The 12,509-nt window shown below is 32.0% G+C and overlaps 1 protein-coding gene across 2 annotated transcripts; it reads right to left on the bottom strand.

The window, feature by feature from the left end:
• Positions 1-767: 767 nt before the first annotated feature.
• Positions 768-4,102, bottom strand: LOC120215255 (spermidine synthase 1). Of its 2 annotated transcripts, XM_039212985.1 has the most exons (10): positions 4,055-4,102; positions 3,814-4,020; positions 2,818-2,894; positions 2,584-2,706; positions 2,083-2,187; positions 1,868-1,940; positions 1,720-1,791; positions 1,429-1,624; positions 1,068-1,197; positions 768-978 (listed from the first exon to the last, which is right to left on the bottom strand). In XM_039212985.1, exons 2-10 carry the CDS (start codon positions 4,010-4,012, stop codon positions 916-918), a joined length of 1,038 nt encoding a protein of 345 aa, XP_039068916.1. In that variant the 5' UTR covers positions 4,013-4,020; positions 4,055-4,102; the 3' UTR covers positions 768-915. The 2 variants fall into 2 exon arrangements, with proteins under 2 accessions (XP_039068916.1, XP_039068915.1); XM_039212984.1 differs by lacking the exon at positions 4,055-4,102 and having other exon boundaries at positions 3,814-4,047.
• Between the last annotated feature and the right edge of the window lie 8,407 nt (positions 4,103-12,509).

The raw sequence follows: 12,509 nt of genomic DNA on the forward strand, positions 1-12,509 counted from the left end.
ATGTTTGTATGTATGCGAGTGCATGCATGTATATTTGTATGAAATTTCAGAGGAATGCACGTCCTTCGGTAGTTTACTTAAGCCTTTATTTGAAAGCAATGTAGACCATTTTGCTCGAGTATTCACTGTACGGAATGTTGAATACTAAAAGGAATTTAAGCTAATTCGAGGTTCATGATATTACTTCCTCATTTTCTCAAGTCACAAAATGCCGAGTCTAATGTTGGTAACCTTTCCTGGGTAGTTGATGATTCAACACTCGAGAAGTTGTCCAATGAGCAAGGAAACGGTTGTGGAAATTAAAGTCTGTATGACGGGTCAGAGGGTGGTCGATCGAGAGGTTTCAGCTTTGTTACTTGCAATTTTACCAAGGAGGTTTGTGACATTTGACAACGACATTGGATCCTCAAATGGGATAAGTAGCTGTAGTTTGGAAGGATCAGCATGAGTTGTAGACTAATACCAGAGATCATAAATATGATTATCAGCAGTAAGGGGACACAATCTTTCAGAAGCTGGTTTAACATGTTGTATGACATGAAAATACAGCCTCCAAAGTTAACTTGATCCCAATCACATACTTCAAAAACACACACAAGAGAATGATCTCAAACATCCATGGAATATTTTGCAAAAGATGATAACAACACAAACATTTGAATATGATAAATGATTCCAAGAAACAGCCATTTATGTCTCATCTAAATGACCATAAATCCCTTGTGGACTTCGTAGACTCATAGAGTATCCTTCCACGATCATTACCGCAAATTCTCTTCCAAAGTGAGACATAAGTGCATAACCTAAACGTGCAAATCCAAGGTTCATTGCTACATTAGGTCATCAAGCAAAGGATGATAACTTACCCTCCACAATAACTATAATTTTGTTGATATAACTTCAAAATTTTCACCCCTAAGGTTTTGCTTCGATCACCTTCTTGGCAAAGGATGGTAAACAAAAAGCAGCCGAATGAATCTGCAATCCGAAACAAGCAAAAGGATAAGGGTGACTACCAAATTATTTTCACGCATTTATAAAGAATTTAGAGTGGAGCATAGTTGCACCTCGGAGTTGTAAAACTTTAGAGGTCGTTTCGATTTGCAGCAGATATCATCTCTGTCTACAGGATTCACCGGATGCTTGAAGTCAACTGGAGGCCCCTCGGTTGAGCAAAGCATAAAACCGATCACCCCACTGTAACAAAATAAAGAGCTCAATGATAAGCAGCTTTAGGTAACAGTTATGCAAGCACAACGGAGTCATCACATGATGATGCAGTAGCATATAAGAAGAACCCCGTTTAAATAGGAAAGTCCTCCGTTGACTTTGAGAGGTACAAACAACATAAATCAACACAGAAAATATTGGGGTGGAATGAAAAAAGAAGAGCAGTTCGTCAAAGGGTGAAGGAAATGTCATTGATACCTTGGGTATGTAGGAACAGTAGTCCATGCATAGTTAACTGAGCCTTTGAAGATTTGGCGGCAGTTTGCTACAATATCCTCGATTATGTGCATATGAAGCCAAATACTTTCTGCTTGAGTACAGATCACTCCACCTGGACGAAGAGCCTTTGCCACAGATTCAAAAAAGGGCTTCTCAAAGAGCTCTTGTGCAGGACCTGAGATGTCAAACAATGTTCCAATTCTCAAATATTAATTATTACAAACCATTCAGAAGAAAGAACAATACAAAATTTCCACCAAAAATCATTACCTATAGGGTCAGAAGAGTCCACTATAACTGCATCATAAGTACCTTCTGGAACGGCCTTCAAAAATGCAACTCCTGAAATACAAAAGGACATTAATGATTGATATCATGTAATAGAGTATACAAAACCAAAGAACTAAGTTCACCATACCATCACCAATATGAAGTTTCACACGGGGGTCATCGTAACCAACAGCTACATCAGGGAAAAATTGTTTAGAAACCTAGCACAAACAAAAATGCATATTGTTATTAGACTAAGTCACCAAAGGAAGGTTGGAAGTTCCTAGCCAGTTAGTCTACTAAAATCAATTACAGCTAATTGTGAATCATGAATGTTTGGAAGGCAAGGAAGAGATTACTAACATCGACGACCATTTTGTCAATTTCACAGATGTCAATCTGCTCAACAGAAGAATGACGAGTAACTTCCCGGAGAACTCCACCATCACCACCACCAATAACCAAAACCTGTTGAAAGAAACAGCTCACTGGGAATTAAAGAAGAGAACAGTGCCTGTCAAATAGCGTGACCTTAGGTACAGTACGGTAAAGCACAGTCCCAAGAGAAGCCAAACTAAATGAAAACGCAGATTATATTTAAAGCATTTCCAACTTCTACCAAAAAAATATTGAACAGAAATAGTTCATTGCCCCAAAATAGTTCCTTCAGGTGACGGGGATCCCCTCAAGGAAAAAAGTGAAAAGAATTCACTGGGACATGCAAGGAATTCACTTCAAATGTTTACTGGGACATGCAAATAGGGTATAAAGCAACTCATAATATTCAAACCAGATAAATACCGACTTTAATATCTAATGTTGTTAGTTCTGCACAACATTACCGTAATATACTAGCTGAAATACCTTCTTAGGATTTGGAATGGAGCAAAGTGGAAGGTGAGTGATCATTTCTTGATATGCACATTCATCTCTCTCTGTGAGCTGAATCACACCATCCAAAACAAGAACCTTTCCATATGTTGACGACTGCAGAAAATACCATGTTTAAAAACTAAAACATAAAAAAAATTCTAAAGAAGCTAAGCAGGGAAATAAAGAAAGCAAGAAAATTCATATTTTCCCAAGTCCAAGAAATACCTGAAAGACCATAACATTCTGGTAATCGGATTTCCCTTGGAATAAGATCTTTTCAACCTTCAAGGAATGTGCCTCTCCTGCATATTTCATACAAAAAAAAAGACATTAAAGATACTTTTCTCCTCAAATACTAAATAAAAAGTTAATATCATTCAGTAAATTTTTATGCTACTTCCATCCTTGCATCTTTCTTAATTAAGGAAACTTACAAAGCCTAAGATATGGAACAGAATCAGACCCCATGAAAAACACATATAAACCCCATGCTCACTAAAATAAACAATACTCTATAATTTCCACAATAACTACTAGAGAAAGAACCCATAAACCCAAAAAGAGCAGTAATGGATTAACATCAACCTTGCTATTAAACTAATAATACACACTTGCAATCAAGAGATACACATAAGTGACAACATGCGAGCAGGATGGAGTTCAAGGAGACCAATAAAATGGAAATTGTGTATCTATTTAATCACAAAATCAATTAAACTTCAAGCAGTATGCAGTATGCACTCAGAGATGCCAATGACGCAAAAACTCCTAACATTCAATGAAAAATGTCAACTAAATACATACCTAAGACACCACATTAAGGGAATTGCACACAAACAAGAAGCCCAGAACTGAACATAAAAGGGGGAAACAGATTTTGAAAATAAGCATCACAAACGAAGTAGAAGTAGAACATGATGATAAAAAAGTTCAAAACAAACCAACACATGAATTCAAAATCAAAGTATTACCCTTAGAAGGACCGAATCTCTTACACAATCAAAGAAGCACCACGAAAGAAATTTTATTATTCAAATACAGTTCAAAGCCAAAGAAAAAACACAGAACTCCAATGACCCATTATATAAAATAGATAAGTAACCATAAATATATACACAGATCAAAACATACATCGAAAATCAGAAAGGAAAATACAAAAGAACCAAAATGAAAGAAAACAGAGTGAAGCAAAAGGTGGATTTGGATTGTAAGAAAACGAACCAGGCCACATTGGGCTGATCTCAGAGAACCATCCAGGGATAACAGAGGAAATCCCATCAGCTTTAATGGAAGTATTATTGGTATCGCCTTCCATTTCCATGGCAACAGATGACACCCCGTTTTCTTCTTCTTCTTCTTCTCGGGGCCTCTTAACGGGTAAATCCGAGCAACTTACAGGGGCACCGCTCTCTTCTGCCATTGAAACACCTATTTAAAACAAAAACAAAAACAAAAAAAAAACCAAAAATAATCTTTGGGTTGGCGGCTACTGATTACTAGAAGAGAAAACGAGGCCACACCATCTTTATAATTTGGCCTTGCTTTATACTAGATGCGAGATGCCTTGTTGTGGGGGACTGGGGTCTTTCAGCCTTCGCCGAATAATATTTAATATATCAAAAAATTATTTTCTTGGGGAAATGAAAAATCCGATTTATGACGTATATAAGTACAGAGAATCTGCTTGCAAACGACGCGTGTTTTGTGCGTGTGGAGACTATGGCTCCCGACTTTTGATTGCGTCTTGCTTTTTATCTTTTTTCTTTCTTTTCCCCAATTAACAATCTTTATTGTTTTTACTACAATTTTTCAATTAACAATCTTTATTATTTATCATATATAACGTTTAATTCTTGTTTTGTTTTGATATCCGTCATTAAAAATTCAATATTGATATTAATATATCACCATAAGATAACATGATATCATCATTTAAAAAAATAAAAAGCCACATCAACAGTTTTATAAAATTTTTAATAGTGATATATCAAATTAAAACTTATAATTAAAGTTAAGTATGATAAATAAAGTTGAAGTACCAAGACAAAATTAAAATAGTAGTTTATATACTAAACATGTAATTTATCGTAATAATAATTAATACAATAATATTCCAAATTCAAAAAAAAAACTTTTGAATCAATATCATGCATGTCAATTAACTGAAGTCATTCTTTACAAATTACGAAATAAATAAATAATGATAAGGTTCTGAATTAGGGTTGGAATTGGGATTCGGACGAAATCATGATTTGTTGGGATTATTAAGGGTTCCGAATAGTAATAAAAAATCAATTTAATTTGATTGTTGGTTTTTGCTTTATGTCAGAGGGAAAAGTTGCAGAATCTCAAGGCTGTTTGTTTTGGTGCAATAAAGGAATTGTTTTGTGAATTATTTTAAGCTGACGCTGACGTTCCTTCCTACTGTGTTAGATTTTCCTTTATTTTTCTTGTTTTGTCTGTTTTTATTGCAAAGGACATTGCATTGCATGTGGGGTGGAAACCAAGAAACATCAACCTTATCAATTACTTGCTTTATTCGGTTAAAATATATTATTTTTTTAATCACTTGATAATTCATACACGTTTTACAGCTATAATTGCTTGAACCTAAGGTTGCGTTTGGTTCACGGAATGTAAGATTACCAGTGGGAATAAAAGATTACCAGGGAATAGGATTACTGGGAATGTTGTATTTTGTGTTTGGTTGGTTTAGCAGGAATGTAAGATTATCGTGTTTGGTTAAAGGAATAAAATATTATTGGAATGTATATTTGACCAAATTGTCCTTATTATATATTTGTATAATATTACAAATTGTAAAATATTTATATATTTTCTTTAAAAAATTAAATTCATAATATTTATATAAATTTTTTACAAAATTAAAAATATAAAAAATGTTTAATGAAAGGGTAAAACTTTTTTTAACCCCTGAACTTTATATAAAATTTTAATTATAAACTTTTTTTTTATAAATCTAAAATAATTTAAGGATAGATTTATAATTTAACCTTCGTAGAAATTTTATTATTCAATGACAGAAGAATGATATTTTTGAAAAAAAATAAAAATTTAAGGGTATTTTAGTCCAAAACGCCGGTAATGTTACAATACCTAAGGGAAGGGAGGTAATGACATTCCCGGTAATATACCCCAAAAAATCTACTATTGGTAATAAAACATTACCGGTAATGAGATTCCTAGCCAACCAAACATGGGATTGTGGGATTCCCATCCTATGGGAATCCTTGAACCAAACACCCCCAAAGAGTGAGACTGCTTGGCACTTGATAGGTTTTCTATTCGATATTTATACTTAAATTTATTTATTTTAATTATTTGGCTTAATGAAAAATTAAGTGTTCAAACTATACTTGAAGTTAATTTTTGGTGTCTAAAGTTTTTTTTCGTTAAAAATAGGTGTCTAATATTTTCTCCGTTACACTTTTAGGCGCCTAACATTTTTTCGATTACACTTTTAAGTGCATATGCAGTAATGATTGCTGAAAAAATCGTGACACGAGTCAAGTTTATATTTTGACTTAATATAAAAATAAGTGCTCAAACTATATCATAAGTTAAATTTAGGCACCTAAAGAATTTTTTTATTAAAAATAGTGTCTAATGTTTTTTTTGTTACACTTTTACGTGTTTATACAATAAAAACTGTTAAAAAAAAGCTCTTTAAGTGACCCTAAAATCTTAATAATATTATTAATTTACATATAACCCTTAAATCTCTCATTTTTATCTCATTATCAACTGTCATCGGTCATTAATGGCTGCCTTTACCACAGTCGAACGATCACTCACTCGTCGTTGGTCCTCCACTGTCGACCATCACATTTGTTGTTGTCTCAATCCCCTAAATCAATAAATCCTAACTTAAATCCCTAAACCTAATATCTTAATCCCTAACCCAAATCTCAAATTGATCATTCTCACCTAAGTAGAATGAGGACAAGGTGGGCAGCCTCGGTATTGCCTTAAGGCTTCAACGCGTAAACTAATTACCCAAATATGTTTAGGTATTTTCATATATTTTGAAAAAAATTAAATAGATATTTTGTATATTCAAACTTATATCGATAAGAATATTATTTTAATTCTAGTTGTCTAATTGATGTTAAGTCTTCAGATCAATCATGAACATCTTCATCTTTTCTCTTATAAAAAGAAAGATACAATGCATGTCAAATATATAATATATATACCAATTAATTAAAATTTAGATTATGATTACATAAAATAAGGGTGCATTTTCTTCATGTATTTTACATTATATCTTATGATATATGTTTTTGGTGATAATGTAAGATAATCACTAATTTTTTTAGGCATTGTAACATCTGTTATATTTTGAGGTTACGAGATTGAGTAATAAAAATATCATACTTTAAAGAGTTAAGATTACTAATCTTACACTTTAAAGAGTTGAGAGTCTAAAATACAACTTATTCATATAAGGTTAAAAAATAGTATAAATCAATTGGAATAAAAAAAATGTTCTTAAAAGCGTACTTTATAGGTTGGACATGTTAACATTTTATGTTGAACCAAAATGTTACATTTTACATTATATTTTTTATTGCAACCGAAATTATTACAAATTGTATAACATTTTCATATATAAATCCTAAAACTAATGTAACATTTTTGTTATAATCGAAAATGTTATAAATCTATATAATTTTCTAAGTTAAATAAGATAACATTTTAAATTAAAAATTACACTAAATTAACGTTAAATTAATTATTGCACAGCAGAACCACTCAATAATTACATAACATAAGTTTAATTGAATAGACCATAATGATGATGATACATTATGATTCAATATTCAGATATTATGATATCCAAACTCAAACATAACACTTAATTAGATAATAAAAAAACAGATTTAATTTTTACATCTAATGACTTTATCCAACGATCAACATACCTCTACTATATATATACCCAATTAGTCACACGTAATAAAGTTCATTGAGTAATCTTAATGGTAAAGAAAAAAATGTTGCTATTTTTAGAAGATTCGAATTCGAATAATTATATTTATATGTTGTGTGTGCATATTAATGATTAAGAAAAGTTTTAAACAAATATTATATTGTATTCACCACAAATTATATAAAAAAATATTCACTCACGATAAACAATGAAGCATCTTAATTTTTACCGGACTAGAGGCTTAGTGAGTTACTCGCTTGTTGGGTTAAAGATTGTCAAACTCCAAAGATATAATTTTTATCTTGTTTATAGATAATTTAAAATTAGAATTAAACGATCTATATATAATTTAATTATTTATTTATTTAAATGTTCAATTAAATTTTTTAAATTGTATCAATAGATCAAATCAATCGGATAATTTTTTTACACATCCTTTAACGCACACATTAATAAGGAGGAGGAGAAGAATACCTCATTTCATGTGAACACAAAGGAAATTTAAAGGGCACAGTTAAAGGAAATAGAAACCGACCAAAAATGAAGTGGCAAGAGGCAATGAACCCATGGTGAGGGACCCTGTTATTTAGAGCCAATCGACCCATGGTGAGGGGCCCTGGTATTTTGCCGACCAAAAAAGAGCAGTCAGTGGAAGAGTTGATTCCCAGGCATCGGTGGTGGGGAATAATATAATTTGAACTTTTTATCAGTCGTCGTCATCGTGGAAACTTACAGGTTTTCAATAATTAAAAGATGAACAACAGCTGCATCATTGCATTTGCATGCAGATGGTGCTCTCAACACACTCTACTTAACTACTTTTTTGTCATTCACCTGGAACCTCGTCATCATTTTTAAGATTTGCACTCAAATTCCAAATGTAAGTATGAAACCCAAAGCCGATATCTCGCCAACCATGTCAACTCATCCATCCATCATCCTCTTCCTTTTGGAATTTCACCATATCTTTTATTCTTTTCACATATTATATAAGTGGAATACTATTCCACTCCTAATATTATTGTACATCATGCATATCTTTTGGACTATAACATGTCATAATTATTAAATATTTATTTCTTAAAATTATTACTTTAATATATTGATGTTAGAATTTTGTTACAAATATTTTTGTGAATTAATCATTGCTATATAATCTATTGATCTACTAATTCATATAAGATTTTATAGAGGCTCATTGTAAGGATAACCCTCTAAACTCAATTTGCTCTAATCTTTGCCGTTACTTAATGAATCTAGTGTCTCATCCTATTAGACCAACTGATTGTTGATTCTTTACAAATAATTTTAATTTTCTGTTGTATTTCTTTTATCGTTATCGTTATTAGGATAAAATATATTAGAAATTATTAAATTATTTAAAAATGATATTTTTATCAACAATCTTTCAAATGTTATAAAAATATCATTAAATTTTTTAAACATATATAAAATGGCCTTTTATAATGTTAGAATAATAATATTTTGGCGTAAGGATCATTTTTGCCCCTATAGTAGACTAATTTATTTTTTTCACCAATATCATATTTTCGCATCAATTTAGCTCTCAAAGTTGTTTAATTGCATCATTTTATACCTTACCCCTAACTTAAAACCCTAAATTGATAACCCTAAACCCTAAACTATAACCTCTAAATCTAAATCCTAAATCTTAATCTAAAACTTAAAACTCTCAATTTAGGATTTTAAGTGAGGGGTAGGATATAGAATGATGCAATTGAGCAACTTTGAGAGTTAAATTAATGCGAAAATAAGATATGGACGAAAATGATAAATTGAATATACTACAAGGTTAAAAGTGACCCTTTAACTTTTTTTTTTTTTTTTGTTGATAAATTTAGGAATTATTTTGTACTAGAGTGGCCAGCATTTTTATCAACAATTTGATAATTTTTTTGTATAACTTTAGGATTTATTTTGTACTAAAATGACCCTTCCGAAATGATCTGATTTTTAATGGGAAGTTGATAGACTTACACCAAATGATCTTCCTTGCCAAGTTTAGAGTGGCCAGTTGGTTTTTAGACAAATTCCCCAGCGCCCCTTTTCGTTTAGAGGAATTGGGTGTTGATCTAACTATAGCAGATGCTTTTAATCCGGCTCGGGTGGGGAAAATTCGTCCTGTAGCTTGGCAGCCTCCTCTGGATGAGAAATTGAAGTTTAATGTAGATGGTGCTATGAAGGCGGTCAGTAGTGCTGGGGGAATCGGTGTGCTGCTCCGGGATAGCGCTGGTAAGACCATTGTAAATTTCTTGATCCCAAATGGGTCTGGTTCCCCTGTGTTGGCAGAGACTTTGGCTATTGAACATGCTCTGAATACTTTTTTAGGGTTAGTATGATATGGGGTGTTTGACCTAATTGTTGAGAGTGATTGAGAAAAGGTGGTGGAGTGGATTTCGAATCCACTAAAGACCCCTAAAGATTGGGAATCAGTGATACAGAGGTTATCGTGTGCGTCTTTGAGGGAGAATATTTTGGTTAAATCCATTCCGAGACGATGCAATGTAGAAGCTGATATGCTAGCAAAAAAGGCGATAGTGTAGAGGGCTTCTTGGTTGTTTTTGTGTGAGCCACTCGTCTAGCTTGGGATTGGGCTGCGCTGCTGTCAATGGAAGCTCAAGTTGCAGACCTCGTGGTTTGCTGCAGTTTTATTGGAGCACTGATGTTGTGAGGTAGCAGAGTATAATTGTTTTGTTGTTACTACGGTCTACGGTGGACTAACTGCGTTTCTGCCCTGGTGCAATTTCGAATCCACTAAAGACCCCTAAAGATTGGGAATCAGTGATACAGAGGTTATCGTGTGCGTCTTTGAGGGAGAATATTTTGGTTAAATCCATTCCGAGGCGATGCAATGTAGAAGCTGATATGCTAGCAAAAAAGGCGATAGTGTAGAGGGCTTCTTGGTTGTTTTTGTGTGAGCCACTCGTCTAGCTTGGGATTGGGCTGCGCTGCTGTCAATGGAAGCTCAAGTTGCAGACCTCGTGGTTTGCTGCAGTTTTATTGGAGCACTGATGTTGTGAGGTAGCAGAGTATAATTGTTTTGTTGTTACTACGGTCTACGGTGGACTAACTGCGTTTCTGCCCTGGTGCGTATTCTTGGCTGCTGAGTTCCTGCTATGACTTGTGTGATCCAGCTTTTTTGGTTCAAGCTGTCTCTCCGTTGCAACTAAGCTGCGTAGTTGATCGTGGATTTTAGGAATGCGGCCTATGTAGTAGTCTCATGTTTTTGATTTTTGTTGAAGGCTGTTGTGCTAATAATTGGGAGGTCTGTGTGGTAATTAGTTTTGCAGGCTGCTTTCTTGTAATGCAGGGTCCTGCTTTTGTGTTGGTTTGAGCATTAGATGTATGTTTTTTATCCTTGACGGGAACGGTTAGTGTTTTATCCTATGGTTGTGCTTTTGTAGCGCTAAGTTTGATACGTTTTATTATGGCAACTGTTTTGCTGTATTGACATCAAATGGTGTACTCATTTTCCTCGGAATAGATTTATGGAGGTTTTTTTAATGAACCCCATGCTGTTGTCGTGTTTTGTATTTCGATTTTTAATACAAAACTCTCTTTAAAAAAAGTTTAAAGATCAATTTATAATAATTTGATAAAAATTAATAATCATTTTATAGTTATTTTAGAAGTTTAATGATAATTTTGTAACATGTGAAAGGTTGTCGACTTGAAAGAGTATTTATATATGATTAAGTAACATCTAATGTACCTTACTCTTACTCTTAGGGTGTGTTTGGTTCACGGAATGTAAGATTACCAGTGAGAATAAAAGATTACCAGAGAATAATATTACTGGGAATGTTGTATTTTATGTTTGGTTGGTTTAGCAGGAATGTAAGATTACCGTGTTTGGTTAAAGGAATAAAAGATTATTGGAATGTATATTTGACCAAATTGTCCTTATTATATATTTGTTTTTTAACAAGTTGGAAAATATTTATATATTTTCTTTAAAAAATTTAAATTCATAAAATTCATATAATGATTTTTACAAAATTGAAAATATAAAAAAGTTTAATGAAATGGTAAAATTTTATTTTATCCCCTGAAATTCATATAAAATTTTAATTATAGATTTTTTTTTGTAAATCTAAAATAGTTTAAGGATAAATTGGTAATTTAACCTTCGTAGAATTTTTATTATTCAATAACAGAATAATGATATTTTTGAAATAAAAAAAATTAAGGGCATTTTAGTCCAAAACGCCGGTAATCCAACAATACCTAAGGAAAGGGAGGTAATGACATTTCCGGTAATATACCCAAAAAATCCACTATTGGTAATGTAAGATTACCAGGAATGACATTTCCGGCCAACCAAACGGGAGAATGTGGATTCCATTCCCATGGGAATCTCACATTCCCCCAACCAAACACACCCTTAGGGTATGTTTAGTTCACAAAATATAAGATTATCTTGAAGAATAAGATTATTGGAATGTAACATTACTTATCACACTATCAATCTGGTTAGATTATCTTGTTTGGTTTATTTTGACACAAGTATAAGATGATAATGTTTGGTTAGGAAATTATAAGATTAATTAAAAATAAATTTTATCACATTGTCTTTATGATATAATTTTATCTTATAAGTTAAATTTTTATAATTAAATTAAAAATATTTACTTAAAATTTTATAAAACTATTTCTCTTATATTATTTAAATTTTTTTAAAAATATATCTAATATGTTATCAATATAACTAGTATATTAAAACTTTATTTTTAAATAATTTTTATGAATATTATGTTTATTTATATATGAGATATAATATGATATAAAAAATAATATTACGATATTGAGTGCAGAAAATTTTTGTTTGTCTTTCAATGTATAAGATTATACTATATAATGTTGTTTATATTAAGGAGAAATATAATCTTAAACCAAATGATTTATTTTCATGGATAGTAATTTTAAAGATAATTTCAACCTT

Source organism: Hibiscus syriacus, unplaced genomic scaffold, assembly GCF_006381635.1.
Source record: "Hibiscus syriacus cultivar Baekdansim isolate YM2019G1 unplaced genomic scaffold, ASM638163v2 tig00110114_pilon, whole genome shotgun sequence".
Classification (NCBI taxonomy): domain Eukaryota; kingdom Viridiplantae; phylum Streptophyta; class Magnoliopsida; order Malvales; family Malvaceae; genus Hibiscus; species Hibiscus syriacus.

Coding starts and splice junctions, on each gene's coding strand:
- LOC120215255 (XM_039212985.1), bottom strand. CDS start 4,012: ATGGCAGAAGAGAGCGGTGCCCCTGTAAGTTGCTCGGATTTACCCGTT. Junction 2,895..3,813: donor GATCAGCCCAATGTGGCCTG/GTTCGTTTTCTT, acceptor TGAAATATGCAG/GAGAGGCACATTCCTTGAAG. Junction 1,941..2,082: donor TTGACAAAATGGTCGTCGAT/GTTAGTAATCTC, acceptor TGTTTGTGCTAG/GTTTCTAAACAATTTTTCCC.